This window comes from Manis pentadactyla, chromosome 4, assembly GCF_030020395.1.
Source record: "Manis pentadactyla isolate mManPen7 chromosome 4, mManPen7.hap1, whole genome shotgun sequence".
Lineage (NCBI taxonomy): Eukaryota > Metazoa > Chordata > Mammalia > Pholidota > Manidae > Manis > Manis pentadactyla.
The window spans coordinates 110,248,288-110,271,326 of record NC_080022.1 but is presented as its reverse complement, the minus strand read 5'-3'; the positions used below and the strand labels follow the sequence as shown (position 1 = coordinate 110,271,326).

Here is a 23,039-nt window from a genome sequence, read left to right as displayed (position 1 = left end):
GAAGGTAGGAGGCCAAAGGAGGAGAGGTAGTGGGCAGGCCTGTGTTTAGTAAGAAGGGCCTGCCATACATCAGTTCAAATGCACTTAGTCCAGCCAGTCCCTGGGGGGCAGCACGCTGCTGAGCGAGAGTGATGGGGAGATTAGACCATGAGAGCTATACCTCTAGAGACAGCTTAGTTAGTTGGCCTTTAAAGAGACCATTAGCCCTTTCGACCTTACCCGATGATTTGGGGTGGTAGGGTATATGGAGGTTTCAGGTGATATTGAGAGCCTCGGCTGTTAGCTGAGTGACCCAAGAGATGAAAGCAGGCCCGTTGTCCAACTGTAGCGAGGCAGGTAGGCCAAAGCAGGGGATGATATGCGCCACCAATGTCTGTGCTACTACCGAAGCTGTCTCTTGGTGGAAAAGACTTCAATCTACCCTGTAAAGGTGTCAACTAGAACTAGTAAATACCACAGCTTTTTATGCTTAGGCATGTGGGTGAAATCAACCTGCCAGTCCTGTCCGAGGATGGTTCCTCTCATCTGGTGGAGGGCCATCTGGATCTTCAGAGCACCTTGAGATGAGACATGATGACAAGTAGTGCAGGCTTGGTGCACCTGATCTATGGCCTTGCGGAGACCATAAGGGGCAAATATGGGGGAAACTGGTGTATGGCTTCAGGCCCAATGTGTAGAAACTGATGAATTTTGGATGTGACATCTCTGTCTTGGGCTTGGGGGAGGGCAATTCGTCTTCCAAGATATATCCATCCCTGATCTCCCAACATCCCCCCTTGATGTAGAAGCAGTCGCCATTCGCCATCGGGGTATTGGGGCAATAGAGAGGGGGAAAGAAACAGCACAGAGGGTTGCCCCAAGCTTGATGTTAATTTTTGGGCCTTGGCATCTGCCAATGCATTACCTCTGGTTACTGGATCGTTTCTAGTCTGATGTCCCTTACAGTGCACGATGGCCACTTCTTTGTGGTCTTGTAGGGCCTGTAGCAGGCGGCTGCTAGCCCTACCATTGCTGATCAGGGCTCCCTTAGTGATAAGGAAGCCCCTTTCTTTCCAAATCGCAGCATGAGTGTGTGTAATTAACAAGGCATATTTAGAGTCAGTATAAATTGTGGCCCACTTCCCGGCTGCCAGCTGTAACGCCCGGGTAAAAGCCACTAATTTGGCTTTCTGGAAGGTGGTCCCAGATGGGAGTAGGTTTGCTTCTGTCACCTGTGACAGAGTCACCACTACATAGGCTGCCCTTTGCACCCCATCACTCCCCTTCACCGAGCTTCCATCCATGAAAAAAGTCAAGTCAGGGTCTTTGAGGGGCATGTCCTGTAGGCCCTCTCTAGGTTTCCTAAGAGCCTCTACAACTTCTACACACGAATGAGTGGGCTGATCTGCCCGATCGCTGATGGGAAGCAAGGAGGCTAGGTTAAGAGGTGGAGAGGCTTGTAGGGTTACATAAGGATGTTCAATGAACAGAAGATGGAATTCATGTAGCCTTGAAGGACTCAAGGAGGCCAGGGATTTATGACACAGAAGATCCTGTAACTGGTGTGGGGAATACACAGTAATGGGCTGTTGGAGGGTTAATTTCAGGGCTTCTTGGGCCAGACTTCCCACAGCTGCCAGGTCTCAGAGGCAAGGTTGCCACCCCCTGGCGGTGGTATCTAACTGTTTGGAAAGGCACAGGGACGGTACCCCAGCCCCACTGGCCGTACCAGCACTCCGGTTGCCACTCCTGCCCTCTCTGCTCTATATAGGGTAAAGGGCTTAGTTAAGTCCCGGAGCATCAATGGAGGGTGGGGGTGAAAGCAACACATCCTGCAACTGATTGAAAGCAGAAGCCACCTCGGCGGGTGAAGTCAGCGGCCCAGTAGGAGTCTCTGTGGCAGCCGCATAAAGTGGTCTGGACAGAAGGGCAAAGTTAGGCACCCAGTGTCTGAAAAACCCCACCAATCCTAGAAAGGATAGTATCTCGGCTCCTGAAGTAGGTGGCAGGAGAGCTTTAATTGCAGCTGCTTGGTCTGCCATCAGGGCTTTAGTGGCCAGAGTTAGAGTTTGCCCAAGGTATGTAACCTGAGGTAGAGACAGCTGTGCTTTGGCAGGGGATGCCCTGTATCCCATGTCTGCCAGGAAATTAAGAAGGGATGTGGTGTCCAAGACCGAGGCCTCCTTTGAGGGGCTGCAAAGTAAAAGATCATCCATGTATTGGAGGAGAGTACTCTTGCCCATTGAATGTTGCAAGAGGTCCTCTGCCATGGCCTGTCCAAAAAGATGGGGGCTATCTCTAAAACCTTGAGGTAGAACTGTCCAGGTCAATTGTCTAGATCAACAGGTGTCAGGGTCTTCCCACATAAAGGCAAATAGCGGCTGCAAGTCTAAGTGGAGAGGTATAGTGAAAAAGGCATGTTTAAGGTTCAGTACAGTAAAATGAGAGGTACCGGAAGGGACCTGAGACAGAAGAGTATATGGGTTAGGCACTACTGGGTGTAAGGGAATAACAGCCTCGTTAATTATTTGGAGGTCTTGAACGAGGCGATACACTCCAGAAGACTTCTTTACTGGCAAGATGGGAGTATTGCATGGAGAGTTAGTCGGTACTAAAAGCCCCTGTGAGAGTAGACGATTAACAATAGGCTGTAGTCCCTTCGATAAGCCTGTGAAATAGGAAATTGAGGCTGAGGGGGAAGCGGGATGGGTCTTTAAGGCATATTAAAACTGGGGTGTGGTGGGTTGCCACCACAGGGGTGGCAATGTCCCACACGACCAGAGTGACAGCAGTCCAGGAAGTCAGGAGACTCAGGTTACCATCGTCTAACTCTACTTTGCCAACCAAAGCTATGAGGGAGTTTCTGGCATCCTGTAAGCATTTAAAAGGTGGGAGAGAAATAGAGGCTCCTAACTTATAGAGCAGATCCTGTCCTAACAGAGGGGTAGGACAGGAAGGCATGACTAGAAAGGAATGGGTAAATGGGATTCCTTGAACGGTGCAGGGCACCGCGCCTGTCTCTAAAGGCTTGGAGACGGTTCCCATGACCCCAACTATGGAGACCTAGGCAGGGTTCAAAGGCCCTTTAAAGGAGGAAAGAACAGACTATATAGCCCCCATATCCACCAAGAAGGAGATGGGCTTACCCGCTACCCACAGCTTGGCCCTGGGCTCAGCGAGGGTGATTGGGGTGCCCGAGTCCAGGCGTCATCAGTCTTTGAGGATGCCCAGCAGGTCTGAACGGTAGTCCTTCGAGGGTGTGCGCCCCCCGAGGGGCTCTGCTGCCGGAGGAGGACCACCCCTGAGTGGACAGTCTACTTTCCAATGACCTTGCTTACCACAGCTGGGGCATGGTCTGTTCGGTCTGCATGGTTGGTTGGGGCATTTCTGTGCCCAATGCCCTTTTTTGCTGTTACCAAAAACAAGGGCCTGGAGATTTGAGTCGGTCTTCAGGGACACCCCGACGATCTCCATGAGCCGGCGGCAGAGCAGCTGTTATGGTGTGAGTCTCATCTGCCATTTGGGCAGCTGACCTCCTCTTGCTCTCATCCTCTCGGGCATGAAAAACTTTAAATGCCATATCTACCAGGTCTCCTAGAAGGATCTGGGGACCATCCTCAGCCTTTTTAAGCTTGCGCCTGATGTCAGGTGCTGACTGAGTTATAAAATGCATGGCTAGGAGTTATAAAACACTGAGGCCAGGTCAATTTTAGTAAAAGCTCCTAGAGTTTCTTTTAGGTGCTTGAGGAATTCTGATGGGTTTTCATGAGGCTTCTGGGCAATCTCTCTAAGCTTATCATAATTGATAGCCTTTTGGGCGGTTGAGTTCTTACCTGCCAATAAGTAGCGAACCATGTGATCCCGGCATGCCTCACCCTCAGGAGTATTATAATCCCACATGGGTTCCTGTAGAGGAACAGCTTCCCTGCCCACAGTTTCCCGTTCATCTGTGGCATGGGCTTCATTGGCACAATGCTGTTCTGCTGCCATGACATGGTCATATTCCTCTGGGGTTAGAGTGGATTGGAGGACTACATGCACATCGTGCCAAGTGAGCTTGTAAGCTCGAGTGAAATATTTCAACTGCTTAGCGAACATTACAGGATTGGAGGAAAAGGACCCCAATCGCTGTTCTACTTGGGATAAGTCTGCCAGAGAAAAAGGAACATGAACCTGCACTTCCCCTTCAGCCCCCACTACCTCCCTGAGAGAAGCCATCATGTGTGCTTGAGACTACTGTGACTTAGTGCGGGTTACGGGAGGGCTAGACCATTTGGGCACCAGCCGTGGTGAGATGGTGGTGGGTTCGAAGGAGGAGACAGAGGGGGCGACCTTGATAGTGGGGGATACAACTTGGGAATCGATGCAGAGCTTGAAGGCAGGGGACTGGGGTATGGGGGAGTTTTATCTGTTTTATCCGAAGTGGAGTCGGCACCTGTGGAGCAAGATGTCGGCGCGACTGGAAGAGAAGGAGAACAAGATGGCGGAGAAACTGGAAGAGAAGGAGAACAAGATGGAGGATACATTGAGGAAGGGAACTGGCCCCCGCTGTGGGCCTGGAGGAGCGGGAAGGGGGATAGCCAAGATCCTCCGCCAAGTCCGTCAGAGAAGAGCCTCCCAGTAATAGGAGGGTTAGAGATCGGCAGTGTTTGATGGAGGCCTGGGCTAACAAAACTTGGGAAGGAGTACACTTAACACACAAATCTGGGTGGGTGCACAGAGTCCAAAAAGCCTGCACATATGGGATTTCACCCTACTTTCCTCTCTGATGGCAATAATTAGTTAAGTTGGTGAGGAGGCCAAAATTGAAAATTCCCTCAGGGGTCCAGCGAGATTGGTTGTCCAAGGGATACTGAGGCCAGGCCTGAGAGCAAAGGAAGACCAGCTTCCATTTGTGAACTTCCTGGGACAAATATAGAGTAGCCAAATTAGAAATGAGACACTGCAACAGGGTCTGGGCCTCTGCTTTTGAAGGCTGGTTCCCCATGTCTGCGTCACCCCCCAACTAATCCCGCTGAGAGGAGCGCCCAGCTTCCCAAGCGTGCCAAGTCAGGGGAGATGTCCTGGGAGCCTGGGTGAGGGACATCTCCCACACCACAGGGCCAGGGATGGGCCGAATGCCTGCAGAGGGTGGGCTGAATGCCCAGGGGCCAGATGCCCCCCTGGACGTAGCTACGATTTCTAACGGACCAGGTGAAACAGAGTTAGGAAGGGAAACAGACCGGGGGAAACTGAGGGAGTCACCAGAAAATAGTCCATGCAGAGGAGAGCTGGCTCAGGTCCCGGGTTGGGGAAGGAGGGGATGGGGCCACCGGTGGCCGGTAGGGGCCCCGTGCTCATGCTCCTTCCTGGGATTTCAGCACCAAATGTAAGATAAATTCCAACCGAAATAAGCAGGCGATGAGAGGCAACAAAGGGCCAGGGAGTTTATTTGAATGGAATTCCCGGGTGATGTTCCTCAGTCTGAAACACAGGCTGGGGAAGTCACACCCAGCAGGGCAGGCAGCAAGTTTTTAAAGAAGGCAGAGGGAGGGAGAGCACAGGTGTACAGTGGTGCGAGGATTGGCTCGCCTAGGGTAAGTGGGGTCTCTCATTGGCCTTTAGCCAGGTACTGGAAAGCTACCACTAATCTTTTAGCTTGGGGGAAGGGTTCTACTTGGGAGTGTTACCCGATCAGGCTCTGGAATGTTGTCAGACCGGAACCTGTTGGTCTCTTCTCTCCTCGTTTGGTGAGGCCTGAGCTTGTCCATCAGGCTCACCCCTTCCCCTGGTGCCTCCAGCCTTACAATTAGTGCTAGCTTTCAAGAAAGAAAATTCTATTTCTTGTGAACAATTTGATTAGAAGTTCAACCATGCCTAGGTCACGGGGAAGGCACTAAAGCACAGAAAAGACAATTAATGACTTTATAACGTCTTATTACATTGATAGACAGTGACCGCAATGGAGGGGGTGAGGATGTGATAACATGGGTGAATGCTAGAACCACTGTGTTGTTTATGTGAAACTGTAATATCATATATGAATGATACTCCATTTTTGAAGAAGTTCAACCATGCCTTCAGTTTTGTTTTTGTCACTTTTCCTTCAGTTAAATTCATTAGTTAAATAGAATACTTTTAAATAAAGACAGAACCTATGAGCTCAATTTTATAAAAGCATATAATCCTTCTTTCTGTAAATATACCAAAAAGGACTCCAACAATATTTACCTAATGTTAACAAGTTATTTTTGAATTTAAGGTGTTTCAAATTTTATATATTTGTATTTTCTGCATCATTTGAGTTTGGTATAATAAGGTATAATTTTTGTAAAAAAATTACATTAACTTAAAGAAAAGATTTGAAGAAAAATATGTAAAGATGTAAACAGTTAACTTCAGGTGGTGGGAATATGGAGGACTGATTCTTCTCCTCCTCATGTATTTTATATATGCTGGAATTTAAAAGCTGAATGACCTGCAACTGAAAGAACAGAATAGATCCGGAAAAGGTATCGGGTAGGTGAGAGGCAAATGTAAAGGGGAAGAGAAAAGCCTACTTCTGGCAGGAAATTTAAGTTGGAGATTTTGGGGGAGCAGCTGTTGGCATAACAAGGATGTTTGGGAGGCAGGTGGGTCATGAGGATATTCAGCACAGTTTTATACCTGTTACATGATTGCTCCGTGGTGTTTTTTCAAAAGAAAGATACAGATTTTAAATGTCAAGCATTTTTACCATTTGTGTTCCTTTCTCATTAGGAGCGGTATAAACACATGGCTCTGAGCATATCTTCTGGAGCCAGTCTGACTTTGGTAAAAATTCCTGCTTTCAAATCCCACTCACTAGTTGAGTGACTGAACAGTTTACTTAACCTTCCCATGTCTCAGTTTTCTCATAGGTAAAATGGGAATGAGGGTATGATATAGGCCTATTGAGGATTAAATGAGTAAACAGTGGTAAAATTTGTAGACTATGCTTGGTACATGGCAATCTGCATATAATCACTGGGTGATAGTCCTTGTATTTGGGGCACAACACTGCAGAAACACTGGATGTGATAAAAACTGATTTTATTTAAGTTATAGCACTGATACTTTTCAGTGGCTGTGGATCCTCCAAGGGAGAGCGAAGTAATCCTCTGACTGGCAGTAATCTGGGCTGGGAGAATCTGGGGGGTTTATTAGAACATTTATTTGGTCCACTCATTAGAAAAGGATAAGGATTCATTTCCTTGTTTCAAAAATGCCCTAATAAAAAAATTTAGTTTTACAACCAAAGACATCTCTAAACATGAAACAGACCCCAGAATCTCTAGAGTCATACATGTGACTACACAAATATTTAAATTCAAAATACAAAGAACAACTTGTAAAAAGATCACAGGTTGAAAGAAATTAGTTTTTTACTTAGCATATATTCTCCTCAAAGTTCCTTTCCCAGTTTTCCACACCAGGCCCTGCCAAGGAAAGAGGAGTGGGTGTCTATTTCCCACCCGCCCTCCGTTCAAGGGAGCCCCCCGCAAGGCTCCAGACTGGCTCGCACTCACTTGCAAACCAACACGACCCACCTCGCCCCTCTTAACCGCACAGGGAAAGGGCAGTTCATCAGACCAGGTGCCGGGCAAGCAGCTCTGCGACTTGGGGAGGCACCGGGTTCCCGGGCGGGTCAGGAAAGGGTGGGAGCGCTCCCGGGAGAGGAGCTGCGGTCGCCCAAAGGCAGCGAAGAAAACCGCAGCCGCGGTGGGTGGCCCAGCAGCGCCTCTGCCTTCCGCACCCCAGGTCCTCCCTCCTTCTTTGTCGTCCTCCGCGCTTTCCTGTCCCCTTCCCTCCCGGGACTATTTTCTTCCGCTCGCCCAGCCCCGCACCTCTCCCTTGTTCGTGTTCTCCGAAGTGAGCCTCCAAAAAGGCCCCTGTGTTTGTCAGGCCTTTGTAACAGCTGAAAGTTCCAAAAGATAAAAGACAAAGAAGCGCCCCTTAGCACCTGGAGGACATTCTCACCAACTACGCGGGCCGTCCTCCTCCTCACCCAGTTTCCTACCGAGCGAAAGAGAACCGGCGTCCCCACGGGTCAGAGCTAAGGCGTCTTCTCGGGGGAGCGGAGTCGGGGCGGCACGGAGCGGGAGCCGCGAGGGTCCGGGACCCGGAGCTGCTCCGCGTCGCGTCGCCTTGGTCCCCGGAGGAGCCTGACCCCGCGCCCGTCAGGGACCGCTGGTCTCCACGACCTGCCCGGAGGCTAGGGTCCCCGGTGCGGCTTCCTGCTGTCTGCCGAAGTGGGGGGCGAAAGGATGACCCTCCCTGGAGCCGAGTCCCGAAGTCAGGGTAACAGCGCGTTAGTGGCCAATGGAGACGCGGGAGCCAGAGGTTCTGAATAAAATGGGAACAGGTCAGAACAGAACAAATCCAGATTCTGAATGAACGAGCCCACCGAAAACTACAGCAGAGCGCTTCTGATGGACGTGTGCAGCCGTCCACCCCAGAGTACCCGAGCCGCCTCACGGCTCCGCGCGCTCGCCTTTCACTCAGCAGGCGATGGGACGTGCGGGATGAGGAGCCCTCGCGGTGCGGGCGCTCCTGGCCGCAGCCGCTGCCCTTTACTTTACCCCGAGGCTCGGGGCGCCCCGCCGGGGGAACGGCCCTGGCCTGCTCACCCCGCTACGGCCGCAGCGTCGCCGTGGATCGCGGCCCGCGGAGCACCCGGTTTCTGGGTCCCCGACTCCGGGAAGGCGGCTGCGAGGCGCCCACGGCCGCCGCGATCAGCAGGGCTGCGGGGACCGAGAGCAGGCCCCGGGGGTGGGCGGAGTAAAAAGTTCGCTCTTACTCCAGCTAAAGAGGGACAGGTCCCACCGAGATTTGAACTCGGATCGCTGGATTCAGAGTCCAGAGTGCTCACCATTACACCATGGAACCCACGTAAGGACGTCCGCCTCCGCTGGGCCTCACTGCGGCTGCGCAAGTACTCGTTGGGCGCCCGCACTTCCGCCAAGAATCTCAGGGCGTTTCTTCCACCGATCCCACAAGACTTGAGTACACTTGACTCGCTTTTTTCTCCGCCCCTTTCCTTTCATTGCCCTCTCTCGTTTCACTTCCACCTCGGAAAGTCAGGTAAAGTCCACTCTGGGCTTAGGGCCAGGAGAGAGCCCAGAAACCACTTGTTCTGCCTCAGTTTACCAGAGTATTCTGCCCTGTGGTGAAATTTCTGCAAATAGTAGTGCTATTTTCCTCTTCGTTGCCTTCACACTCTTCCCACTGCTCGGAGAGGGCAGATGATTGTCAGGGGAGGACTTGGTACTTTCCAGCTCCCTCGGCCCTGTAGCGTCCATCACTCTTCAAAGCCACTGCCGTCTCGCACGCTGCAGTGACGATAGGGGTGTCAGCCGTGGGGTGGGGTTGGGAGGCAGGGGGACATTCCTTTTCTTCTTCCTACACTTCCCGTTTTTTTGTTGTTTTGGTAACTTTTTCTTACTACAAATATAGATTTGTTAGATTTACAATACAAAGTAACCTGCTCTCTGTCAACTAGAGATTAGATTTTTAATGGCTTTACATAAATGGAACAACACATTATGTACCTCTTTATTTGGCTCATTCCACTCAGCATGATTATTTTGAGATTAATTCATTTCATTGCATGTATCAATATGACAAATAAATACATGTAAAATGTATCCTTTTAATTGCTAGAGTTTCACTGTACAGCTGGCTATACCGTAATTTGTTCATCTCTTCACTTACTGATGGGCATTTGGGTTGTTTTCAGTTTTTAGCTATTAAAATAAAGCTACTATAAATGTTCTTGCTCAAGTCTTTGTGTGGACATATGCTTTCTTTTCTTCATCCTGGTTTTAATATTCATTTCCTAATGATTAATGATATTGAGTGTCTTTACATGTGCTTATGTGACACACGTGTATCTACTTTGTGAAGTGTACAGGTGTATCTCGCAGAGTTCAGTTCCAGACTACTCGAACAAGGCAAATATGCCAATAAAGAGACTCAAGTGAACTTTTTGGTTTCCCAGTGCCTATAAAGGTTATGTTTACACTACACTGTAGTCCTTTCAGTGTGCAATAGCATCACGTCTTTAAACAAAACGTATATCCCTAAATTTACATATGCTTTCTTGCTAAAACAAAATGTGACTGATCATATGCGCTTTAGAGGGGTTGTGATCGTTTTGCTGGTGGAGGGTCTTTCTAGATGGTGCTGACTGATCAGGGTGGTGGCTGCCGAAGGTTGGGATGGCTGTGGCAATTTTTTAAAAATAACACAACAATGAAGTTTGCCGCATAGATTGACTCTTTCTTTCACCAACGATTCCACTGTACCATGTGATGCTGTGTGATAGCATTTTCTCCACAGCAGAACTGCTTTCAAAATTGGAGTCAATCTGCTCAAACCCTGCTGCTGCTTTATCAGCTAAGTTCATGTAACATTCTCAGTCCTTTGTGGTCATTTCAGCAATCTTCACAGCATCTTCAACCAGGGGTACTTTCCTTCTCAAGAAACCACTTTTTATGTTCATCCAAAAGAAGCAACTCCCTGTCAAAGTTTTACCGTGAGGTTGCAGCGATTCAGTGACATCTTCAGGTTCCACTTCTAATTCTCGTTCTCTTGCTATTTCCATCACCACATGTCCAATTACTTCCTCCACTGAAGTCCTGAACCCCACAAAGTCATCCAGGATGGTTGGACTCAATATCTTCCAAACTCCTGTTAATGTTGACATTTTGACCTCTTCCCATAAATCATAAATGTTTTTACTGGCATCAAGAATGGTGAATCCTTTCCAAAGTCACGTTGGTTAAGCAACACAGCATTAGAGTCTTATATATATTAATTTATTGCATGTTAAAATCCCTGTTCAATTTCTAGGGGCCTTATTCTGATGACTGCTGTATCTCATGATAATAGCAGTTTCTGTGTGTATGTGTGCATGCTGCATGTGTATAATTTTTTATTGAAGGCTAGATGCTATATGTAAAAAGAACAACTGAGAATTACATTAACAGTATTTATACCTACAATAACCATGCCTATTTTTCCTGTCAGGTTATTAGTATGGGTCTTTGAGTCAATCAAGCAAGGGGTGGAGCTGACTTTGGATTTTATTGTTGCTCTCAGCAGCCAGCGTGATCCCCAGGCCTTTAGTTCCTTCAGCAGCACATTACTTTTACTGTGTGTTTAGTGTGAGACCTGGACTGCTGTAGGGTTTTTCCCTCAGTGTTTCTGCTCCATTCTCAGCTTTTCATATGCCTACACCGTAGACGGGTCTCTTGCTGCACTCTTGCCTCTCCTCTGGCAGTAGATTTGACTGCTTCTGTTTGTTTCTTAGTCCAAGGCTCATGGTGGAAGGGGGAGGTTCCAGTCCCTCTGTTCTAGCCCCAGACTCAGACAGGCACTGTGTACCAAACCTGAGGCCATGCATGCCTCATCCCTGTGTGTCTGTCACCTCCCTCTTGCAATAGTGGAACTCTGCCCTTCAATACTGGGGAGACTTGGGTAAGAACAAGTCTCTTGCCCCTTTCCAGCAGTAGACAGTTTTTGCTTCTGACGAGCCCCAGCTGCAGCCAACCCATATCTGGCACCACGGACTGGCAGGGTTTCTTGCTCCAACATCGACGGTAGATGGCATTTGCTTCATATGAGAGAAGCGACCAGGTTTTGTACCTCTACTGACGTGGTGGCCGGTCATGGTCTGCATACCTGCATACTGAGGCAACCTCGAGAGAATCTCTTGCCCAGACCACGTTTTCCTCTTTCTTTTTCTTTTCTTTCTTTCTTTCTTTCTTTCTTTCTTTCTTTCTTTCTTTCTTTCTTTCTTTCTTTCTTTCTTTCTTTCTTTCTTTCTTTCTTTTCTTTCTTTCTTTCTTTCTTCTTTCTTTCTTTCTTTCTTTCTTTCTTTCTTTCTTTCTTTCTTTCTTTCCTTTCTTTCTTTCTTTCTTTCTTTCTTTCTTCTTTCTTTCTTTCTTTCTTTCTTTCTTTCTTTCTTTCTTCTTTCTTTCTTTCTTTCTTTTCTTTCTTTCTTTCTTTTCTTTCTTTCTTTTCTTTCTTTCTCTCTTTCTCTCTCTCTCTCTTTCTCTCTCTCTTTCTCTCTCTCTTTCTCTCTCTCTTTCTCTCTTTCTCTCTTTCTCTCTTTCTCTCTTTCTTTCCCTTGGGGAGGCCTGAGTAAAGACAGGAAATGGGCAAAAACCTGCTTTGATTCTGGTCTTCTCAGAAATTGTGAACTGTTGTGATAACCCACACTTGGCCTTTAAGAAATGGTTAAAATGTCAGTTATTTTCCCCTTCAAAACTTTTATAGCTTACAGTCTTTCCCTTCCATTACCTGCCAGAGATGAAATGGTTCATGTGTGTGTCCCTCCTTGGAAGGTTTTATCCTGTCGACTTGAGTGTACTCAGTGGCCTTGCAACCTCAGCTCTCTGGGGAGGCCCAAAATGGGTATGATTTTGTAGATCATCCAGCTTTATCTTGTTGTTAGAGTGGGAAAAACTTTCTCTCATAATTTCTATATCTTAGACACACGGGGAATTACTTCCTTTTTGTGAAACCCTTCTCTTCTACTTCTGGACTTATTTCCCTTAGGACAGACACTTCATAAATTCCTTCAGAGGATGACAAGCTCTATGAGGCCACTAGGTGGGGATGATGAGCACCTTAGCGATCCCTGTGAAGTAACACAGGTCCCTACACTAAGTGCCCATCAGAAACCTTGGTACAAGCCAGTTGAAACTTAGAATTATCATCCATAGTTCTAGCTGAGTCTTTGTAATGGGGCTCTTTCTCCTTAATTACTATGCTAATCTTTGTACTGTTTGGAGATTGCAGTTATGTTTGGTCATATTTTCCAGAAGCAGTTAAGAGATTTTCTGGGCTTCCCATCTGTGGTCAAATGTGAAGATGACACTCTGGGCATGGAAAAAAGACAAAGAAACAGAATATTACATCTTCATCATCCTTAGAATAGTGTATTCAATGAAAATGGGAATGGGTAACTTAAATCCTTGTTTATCTAAGCACATAATGGAGAAAACTGGGAAAACTGGTGTAGTTGTTTAAATGGATACTCAGATTGCATCTGATGATGCCTAACTTGAGGACTCACTCTTGCTAGGGGAGGCCAGTCTTTTGGATCTATTCAGAGCTTCAAGAGATTGGATCACGCCTACTCACACTATGAAGGGCAGCCTGCTTTGCCCAAAGTTCACTGATTTTAATGTTAATCTCATCCAAAAAACAACTTCGCAGAAACATCCAGAAAAATGTTTGATAAAATATCTGGGCACCATGGCCTAGCCAACTTGACACATAAAGTTGACCATCACAAGCCCACCCCTTGTCACCTTGACAACTATATGCATCTCCTTTAATCATACTTAATTTCCACACAAAGATGATAACAAGTTCATACTTCTGCCTAACATGGTACAAGTATCCTGCACACAACCAAAAAGCACCAACTCTTTCCTCAAAAGAGTATGTGTAGTTTGCGAGTGATGCTTACGCTTCTTCATAATGTCACATAACTTAATATTATGCTGTATAAAAATAGAAATACCACTTGACCCAGGAATTCCACTCTTAGGAATTTACCCTAAGAATGCAGGATCCCAGTTTGAAAAAGACATATGCACCCCTATGTTTATTGCAGCACTATTTACAATAGCCAAGAAATGGAAGCAACCTAAGTGTCTATCAGTAGATGAATGGATAAAGAAGATGTGGTACATATACACAGTGGAGTATTATTCAGCCATAAGAAGAAAACAAATCCTATCATTTGCAAAAACATGGATGGAGCTAGAGGGTATTATGCTTAGTGAAATAAGCCAGGCAGAGAAAGATAAATACCAAATGATTTCACTCATCTGTGGAGCATAAGAACAAAGCAAAAACTGAAGGAACAAAACAGCAGCAGACTCACAGAACCCAAGAATGGACTAACAGTTGCCAAAGGGAAAGGGACTGTGAGGGAGCAGGGATTGGTAGGAAGGGAGGGAGAAGAGGAATAAGGGGCATTATGATTAGCCCACATAATGTAGTGGGGGGCATGGAGAAGGCAGTATAACACATAGAAGACGAGTAGTGATTCTACAGCATCTTACTATGCTGATGAACAGTGACTAATGGGGTATGTGGTGGGGACTTGAGAATGGGGGAATCTAATAATCACAATGTTGCTCATGTAATTGTATATTAATGATACCAAAAAATATTAATTCACCTTAAATTGTATTTAAGAATCTGGAATTTCACAGTAAAGTAAAAAAAATTAACAAAGCTAATGGAATTTAAAAAATACTATGCTGTAAAGTATTGTTAATACTGAAATACTATCATAGGAAGCCAATACATCTTATGTGATATGATGAGGGGATAAGAGAGGATAGAAAACAAAAATATTTTACACACACACACACGTATACTTTATAAAATGTGGAGGACGTTTTCATGACTATTACAATCTTTGCTTCTGTAACTGGTCACACGGTTGTACTGGGTACTTATAACTATCTTCTTCCATCTACGCATTCTATATTTCCTTTGCCTTCAGCAAGCACGTCAGCTGATTGTGGTTCTTTACCTATCCAGATGACCCAAACCTTCATTCCTGACGCGTCTGGGCCCTTGGTATTGGATTGGGTTGTAGTTTTCCATTGGCTTTGACCATAAGGCATGATAACACTAAAAGACACCCTAAGGGATCGCCTGTGTTCCAGACATACTCCTCCTTACTTCCCAATTTCTCCTTGTAGTCAGGATCAGTCACCCACACCAACACAGTAACTTTGATTTAGATGCATGAGGGACTAGAAGGGGTCAGGTGGCAGTCTTAATTTCCAGTTCAGTGGAATCATTGTATCTCCTGGTAGACACTTTCCTCCTTTTGGAACTAAGACCTCTAGGCCATTAAAACATAAGGTTCCAGGGACAAGAAGCAAACGTTTTGCTAGTGGGTCACTAGAGGTAATAGTGAGTGGTGTCACTCCTACTTCCACCCTTTGATTCCTGAACCCATGAATCCTGGCTATGGGAGAAACAGCAGCACATACTGGATGCTGATTCAGAGTATGTGCAGCCTCCTGGAGAATCTTGCCCAGCTCTGACATATTGCAGCCCAGGTGGCACTGTAACTGAGTCTTCAAAAGGCCCTTCTGCTGGTATCTCAAGCCAGCTGCTTCAGGATGGCAGGGAACATGGTAAGACTAGTGAATTCCATGAGCACGGGCTCATTGCTCTACTTGATATTCTGTGAAGTGAGTTCCTTGATCAGAAGGGTATTAGTCTGCTTGTGCTGCCATAACAAAATACCATAGACTGGTGGGCTTAAACAACAAAAATTTATTTTCTCATAGTTTGGAGGCTAGAAGCCCAGATCAATGTGTGGCACAGGGTTCTTAAGCCTCTCTTCATGACCTACTAAAGGATACCTTTCTTTGTGTTCACACACGGCCTTTCCTCTTTGTGCAGAGAGTGCTCTGTTGTCTCTTATAAGGACACTAGTCCGACTGCATTCGAGCCCTACATGACCTCATACAACTGTGTTACTCCTTAAAGGCTCTATCTCCAAATATAGTCATCATATGAATTTTGGCAGTGGAGTGGGGGATACACAATTCAGTTCATAACCAGAAGCAACGCTGTGTGGAATATCATAAGGGTGGGTTAGGCATTCTGTAAGTCCATGGAAGGTATTTTTGGCAGAAGCATTGTGTGTAAGAAAGGGAAATCTATATTCAGAGTAAGTGTGTATTCCAGTAAGAACAAAGCACTGCCCCTTCCAGCATGGAAGGGATCTGATGTAATCAGCCTGCCACCAGGCCAAAGACTCTGGGGAATGGTGCCATACTGGGTGGGGACTCACTGTTGGCTGCCTGCAGATTGGGAAGTCAGCTGCAACCAGCTGCTAGCTTCCCATCAGCCTTGGTGCGTGGATGTCCATGTTGCTAAGCCTATAAATAACTTCCATCCCTCCCTGGTAGCCATAGAATGGCTCACCCTACCCACATGATCCTCCTCTCCAAGGTCACTTTTTAGTGAGTATTCATATGGGGCACAGACATCTCCATATTTTCAACTCATTGAGAGATCTACCCACATACGCCTTCCCCAGACTTCCTTGTCACCAGTTCTCTAGTCATGTTCTTTCCCAGTAAAATGAACAACCAGGTCCGTTACACAAAGTTGTGCCCTCTGGGGGACTTCCCTTCACCACTTCCCTTCAGGAATGTCCCAGAAAACACTGTGGTAATGCAACTGTCCCCTTTCAGGGCATATCATGCAGAACCACCTGTGAACCAGGCCCCAGTCTTCCCTTTCTGTCACTTGTAGGGAACTCCCCATGAGGCCACATGTACAGGCTGTGAAAAACAAGGTGGAGTAGCGGGAGTGGGGATATGTCCCTTCTTCATGTAACTTGCACCTTCAGGGTGTACATGGGCCCAATCTCGTATATATCACTTCTATTTTGTGATGCAGTGAGTAAATCTCATTATACCTGTTAGTCTGACAAAAATATTTGAAGGTCACCAGACTTGCTTCTTAAGTGCCTGAGTAGGAGAATCCAGTAGTGATATTTTGCATGTCTCTATTTCCACATCATGCCATGGACTATCAGTATTTTCTTTGCTACTGGAAATAAAGTAATTAATGCCTTTAGTCTAATCAGATTAGAGAGCCAGTTCTAGAAATCCCAGAACCAGTTAAAAGATATTATTAAGATTCTGTGCTTCTAGAACAACTCCCAGTGTCCAACTCTGTATTCATTAGGGTTCTCCACAGAAAATTAAACCAGCAGGACATGTGTACTTGTCTGTGTGTGTGCATCTGTGTTTGTGTGTGTAATACAGTAAGGAAATGACTTATGCAATTGCGGAGGCTTAATGAGTCCAAAGTCTGATGGGGTAGCATGGCAGGCCAGAGAATCAGGGAAGAGTTGCAGTTCAAATCCGAAGGCTGTTTGCTGGGAACAAGTCCTTGCTTGAAGGATTTTCAATCTTTGTTCTATTAAAGCCTCCAAATGATTGGATGATGCCCACCCATACTACAGAGGATAATCTGCCTTATTCAAAGTCCACTGATTTAAATATCTCATCTAAAAACACCTTAACAGAAATATCCAGAATAATGTTTGACCACATATCTGGGCACCATGGCCCAGCCAAATTGAAACACAAAATTAACCATCATATAACCATCAAGTAACAGCATATAATATTCAAACTGCACAAAATCAAAGATAAAGAACATTTTGAAAGAAGCTTGGTGAAAAACCACCTTCTCTATTGAAGAACAAGAAGCAATATTACAACAAAGTTCTCTTCAAAAACCACACAAGCAAGAAGAAAGTGAAGAGAAATATATATACAGTGTTTGGCATGGCCTTGTTATAGTAGATTTTCAGTAACTCCATCATGTTATCATCACTATTACCTGAAGAGGTAGATACTATTCTAAATACCATTATAGATGAGGAAACTCAGGCCCAGAGGATATAAACAACTTGAATTTGCGCCCCAGAAGTCTTCCCTAAAGTTGCATGCTCTTAATCACCGCACCATATTACCTTTGCCCTAAGACCTTGGGTGATACCTTTCTTCTCTGGCTTCAACAAATTTGTCCTACAATTGTATTGTGACATAATGAATGATGTAGAAAAGATATTCCCACACCCCAAACCTTATCTTTTGACTTCTTTAACAGATAGGCTTTCATTTTTACTATTTTCTTCATGTCGAGTTTGACAACCAGTTTTATCCCCCATTGATTTATTGAAAAATAAATGTAGAAATTTGAAGCAAACTCAAGCTCACTGTCAGCAAGAATCCTCCTCAAACATGCCTGCTCCTCTCACGCCCTAACTCCCATGTTCCCTTCAGTCACTACAGCTCCATCCCTCCCCTCCATTATGAACAGGTTCAGGATTGTTTTGTGGACTTCCAAGTGGGACAGCTGACTGTGGAGAGCAAAGGGCCAGCCCCTACCTACACTGACTTGCCCTACTACGTGCCGCTGGAGGTCTCCTTCACTTGGCCTCATTCTCATTTTGGCCAAGTCTCAAAGCCCAGATCCCAGACCTGCCTGCTCTCTGCAAAGTTCATACTTGGGGAGAGATAGAAAAGGTGCTGCAGACTCTCCTCTTTTCTGGCAATACTCTTACTCTCACTAGAGCGTGAGTTGTGGCTTCTTTGAATTTATGTGGGTGAAGAATGTTGCTCTGGACATCAGGACTTTCCTCTGTGTCTGCTATTGATGTTCTTATCTCCAGATATCTGTGCTGGACTTAGGAACAGACAGCTGCAAGCCCCTCTGAGGTAGGCAAGGTGTGCTATTACTTCTTTCTCCCCGAGTGCAGCTGACACAGTGCTTTGCAACTGGGTGCTCAGTAACAGTTTCAGTTGAATCCTCAGATACTTAAACCAATGATGTTACATGTTTGTAGAATCTGACATGTTCCTGAGAGAGATAAGACAGTTTAATACCCGAACCGGAATTTCAACCTCCATTCCTCCCTACAATCTCACTGCAAACTTTACTCCTTCGTGCCTCAGCATTTCCATCCTCTGCAAATTGAGGGTAAAATACCCACTCCTACCTTTCCAGGACTATAGTCAGGATGAGATTTATTTTGATGGAGGAGAGAGAAGAAGAAAGTCTGGAGAGCATTTAGTCTCTCGAAAGGGAAGATGGACCATCGTTTATCACTTTGGTGACAGTGACCCAGAGGACTTACTGTATTTCAGCAGCTGGTTGGCCAGGGAGTCAGCTGTAGCTTTGGATGTGAGGAATTTCTCTGTGAGATCTCGGAGGTCCTGTTTGCCTTTTTCCAGCTGAGAGCGCGAGTACCGGTTGGTTTCCTGCATGCTCATTTCTGTCCTAAGACCAGAGAAAGTGGTGAGAGGTAGCGCCATGCTGAGCCTTGTGGAGGAAGAAGTAGAGCCAGGATCTGGGTAGAGGAAACCCAAACAAACAATATATTACAAACAAGGGAGTGGATCATGGTAGTGGTTGCACTGCCTGGTAAATTACTGAAAATCATCAAAATATATACAATTATAATAGGTGAGTTGTTTTTTTTTGAGAGGGCATCTCTCATATTTATTGATCAAATGGTTGTTAATGACAATAGAATTCTGTATAGGGGAGTCAATGCTCAATTCACAATCATTAATCCACCCCAAGCCTAATTCTCGTCAGTCTCCAATCTTCTGAAGCATAACGAACAAGTTCTTACATGGTGAACAAATTCTTACATAGTGAATAAGTTCTTACATGGTGAACAGTACAAGGGCAGTCATCACAGAAACTTTCGGTTTTGATCACGCATTATGAACTATAGACAATCAGGTCAAATATGAATATTCGTTTGATTTTTATACTTGATTTATATGTGGATCCCACATTTCTCCCTTTATTATTATTATTATTTTATTTTTTTTATTTTTTTTATTTTTAATAAAATGCTGAAGTGGTAGGTAGATGTAAGATAAAGGTAGAAAACTTAGTTTAGTGTTGTAAGAGAGCAAATGTAGATGATCAGGTGTGTGCCTGTAGACTATGTGTTAATCTAAGCTAGACAAGGGCAATAAAACATTAATAGGTGAGTTTTACAGTGTGTGAATTATACCTCAATAATGTTTCTTTAAGTGAAAAAAAAGATGGATTTAATAGGTCTAAAGAATGCAGTTGTAACTCATAACTTCCTTTTGGGCTAAACATTGTCAGCATTCCACAACTCTGAGACCATTAACACAAAAATAAGACACAAGATGCCAACGTTCAGAGCCAAAGTCACTACCTGAAGCTCATGCTCTGGTGAGAACACCAGAGGGAGGACCCAGTACACCAGGTAACAGGCAGGAGTCACAACAGCAGATTTGGAAGCAGGGGTGCAGGATGGTGCATGGAATCTTAGAAGCTGCTGCCTTCCAGTTGCCTAGGCCATGCTGATACACAAGGCCACCTAGTCTATTCTGAAGGCCACCACTGATGGGGACCACCCCTCAGCAGCCACTCTCAGTATTTAGGTACCCATGCACTGATACCACAGACCTATCTCTTTTTAAACATTAAGCACGTTTTTCCTTGCTTATTCTTGCAACTGCATAGAAAACATCAAGGAATCAATATTTTCCCAAATCCTTTCATTGTCTTAAGCACTGTCACGAAGTCACCTTTCCTTCATGAAAATTTTTAAACTTTTAGATGGTCTTGGTTGTTCTTTGGTTCTGTAGTTTTTTCCAAAGCATTTTAATATTGTAAGAGAAGAATCCTGAATACAATAGCAACTCAATGTCTGAGTGATTAATTTTTATAAGAATTTCTGTTTTAACAGAAACGGTCTTAATTTTCTTCTTGCTGCAGCCCAGTGTTATGCCAGCTGCTTTTCCCTCACTGGGGAAACATGTTGGCTTTTCATTAAACCTGTAGTCGCAGTTGAAATCCCCACCTCCAAGTTGAAAGGGCAAGCTCCCAGATTCTATTTCAGCCAATTCGGACCCGGATCCTACCTCAGCCAATCGGGACCCGGATCCTATTTCACCCAATCGGAGCTTGGTCTCTCTCCTCTCCAGTCAGCAAGAAGCTCACACACCACCCTTAGACCCTGCCAATTGACCAGAGCCACGATGATCACCCCACCAACTGCCCTAGAACCCCATAAAACCTTTGTGGTATTGAAACTCACTCTCTTTCTCTGGCATCTTGCCACTGCGTTAGTGTAGATGAGAGATTGAGCTCGAGCTAGCTCAAATAAAGGCTCTTTGCTTTTGCATCGGTGTTGGCTCCTTGGTGGTCTTCTGGGATTTGCGACTTTGGGCACAACATTTGGGGGCTCGTCCGGGATCCCAGAGACCCCCAGGACTCCTGACCCAGAGGGCCCTGTGCAGGCTGGTGAGTGCACTCAGTTATCTGTCCTTGTCTACCTGTGTCTCACTCTGTCTTTATCTGTGTCTCACTGTTTTTGTTTGCGAACAAGCTTGTATAAGCCTGTAGGAGCTCCAATCTGTATCTGGGTCTGCATTGACTTAGGTGGACGTGCTGGCGGGTCACCGACCAGGGGTCTTGGGAGATGTCCCTTGCCCCCATCTGGAGGACGAGGTCCTCATCTGTGAGGAAAGTCAGCTTCCGCAGCAGTCTGACAGTCCCTCAACTTACTTTCAGTTTTGCCTCCGTGGCAGCGGCAGATTCTTCTCTGTAGGCGCCTGTTTGTTGTTTGTCATGTTTGTCTTAGTCTTGTCGACAGAAGAAATGGAACAGACGCAGACAACACCCTTGTCTCTCATGACAGACCATTTTTCTCAGACGTTACGGAGAGAGCTCACAATTTGAACACGGATGTCAGGAAGGGAAAATTTCATGTTTTCTGCACCTCCAAGAGGCCGTCCTTTAATGTTGGCTGGCTGCTGGAGGGAACATTTAATCCAACCACTCTCTTACAGGTTAAAGATATTAGGGGGAGAGCTAACAACATCAGTATGGAAGTCCAGAAGGGTCAGTGGCAGACTTTTTGTTCTAGTGAGTAGCCAGTTTTCAAGTCGGATGGCTGCCAGAGGGAACCTTATCATTATGTCTCAGTCTGTATGTTTGTGTGTCTAAGTGTGTAAATGAAAATATCTTTCTACCTCCGGATGGTATTAATGAAATTGATTTAAAGACAAGCGCTTGTGAAAATTGGGCATTCCAAAACTTCCAGAAAATCTGATAAAAAATGTTAAACATTAATGCTAATTTGGGTTTGGCTGAGGCATGCATGTCCTTGTAGTTATCAGCTGCCTAAGTTTACCTAAGGTCATTTAAGTCGATGTTATCTGCTAAATCTTTTAAGAATAAAATGCTTAAAGGTTTGGCTTTGTCTAATACTCAGTAAAGGTCTTGTAAGTAATCTAGCATAGTTGTTATGAATGAGTGAACTAAATGAGTGTGGCAAGTGAACACCTTTTTAATTGTGTGTTACAGTGTGTATACCTACCTGCAGCCTGAGAATCTTTGTAGTAACCTAAAATCTTAAAATTTTGCTAAGTTGATATACTTTATGTTTAGTGAGAGATTGTGCTGTAAAGCTCATAGTTACAGAAATTATAAAATGTTCATAAATTTGTCAATCTAAAGAATGCTAGTGTAACAGTTTACAATAGCCTGCTTCTCAGTGTTCACTAGAAATTAAGGTAACTAATGGTTTTAAGTTCTAATTAAAACTACTTAAAGTAATACGGAAAACATTTCTGCATGCTAAAGAATGTGTCTTTTGATAATAGAAAGTAACTTTGTTCTAAAGTACAGCTGTTTATTTAGAGGGAGAACTCTAAATATAACAAGAAGGTTGTAGGAAGTTTAGGAAGAATTTAATATGGTCATACTATATAAAATTAAAGCAAATGAGTCTCGGTATCAAGTACACAGCAAAATTAGAATTTTGTTTTCAGTTAAAAAGACAAAGTTTTCTTAAACTGTTAGTCTGCTCTTAATGATGAAAGATTGCAAAAGGCTTTCTAATTGTTTTATCAAAGAAGTTTCTCATGCTTAAAGTCTCAATGAGTTGTCTGAGTATTTAAGAAAATGACATCTTAATATTAAAAAGACTAAAAGCTAAAGTTTGCTAACAACTGTGTAAACTTCTTTATTTGCCTTTGAGGTATTTTGTCATTCTGGTTAAATGGATAAGTATTGCTTCATAGCAACCTATAATACTATTTAAGCAAGTGCCAAATAAACTTTCTTCTGACAACTTCCCAAAATCAAATTCAAAAAGGTACTTTTACCTCTAGTTAAATCTGATATTTTCCAGAGGGCCCCTGGAACATGTCAGAGGAATTTTTTTCTCATTGGAAGAAAGTATTTGACTAATTTGGCTTATTTATCTGATATATACTTACCTGCTTAATTACCTGGAAAGCACTGTCAAAGGGAATGATGCTAAACTTTGTTACTGAATGTTTTTTTGTTACAGAAATATCCGAATTTCCTTATGTCTACTGTCTTGCAGTAAGCTCTCATCAGATCTTTAACCATTGTCATTTGTAAGTCTTTTGCCATTTAAAGTCACTGTTTTATTACTCCTACACTAGTAAAGAACTAGATTTCAG

At 44.9% G+C, this 23,039-nt stretch overlaps 1 protein-coding gene and 1 non-coding gene across 2 annotated transcripts; both read right to left on the bottom strand.

The window, feature by feature from the left end:
- Positions 1 to 7,353: 7,353 nt before the first annotated feature.
- Positions 7,354 to 18,866, bottom strand: LOC118919961 (uncharacterized). The gene is made up of 5 exons (XM_057499476.1): positions 18,689 to 18,866; positions 9,248 to 9,308; positions 8,849 to 8,957; positions 7,997 to 8,322; positions 7,354 to 7,894 (listed from the first exon to the last, which is right to left on the bottom strand). Exons 1-5 carry the CDS (start codon positions 18,864 to 18,866, stop codon positions 7,564 to 7,566), a joined length of 1,005 nt encoding a protein of 334 aa, XP_057355459.1. The 3' UTR covers positions 7,354 to 7,563.
- On the bottom strand, positions 8,794 to 8,865 carry TRNAQ-CUG (transfer RNA glutamine (anticodon CUG)). Its single transcript has one exon. It is a non-coding gene; the product is annotated as a tRNA-Gln (tRNA).
- Positions 18,867 to 23,039: the final 4,173 nt, after the last annotated feature.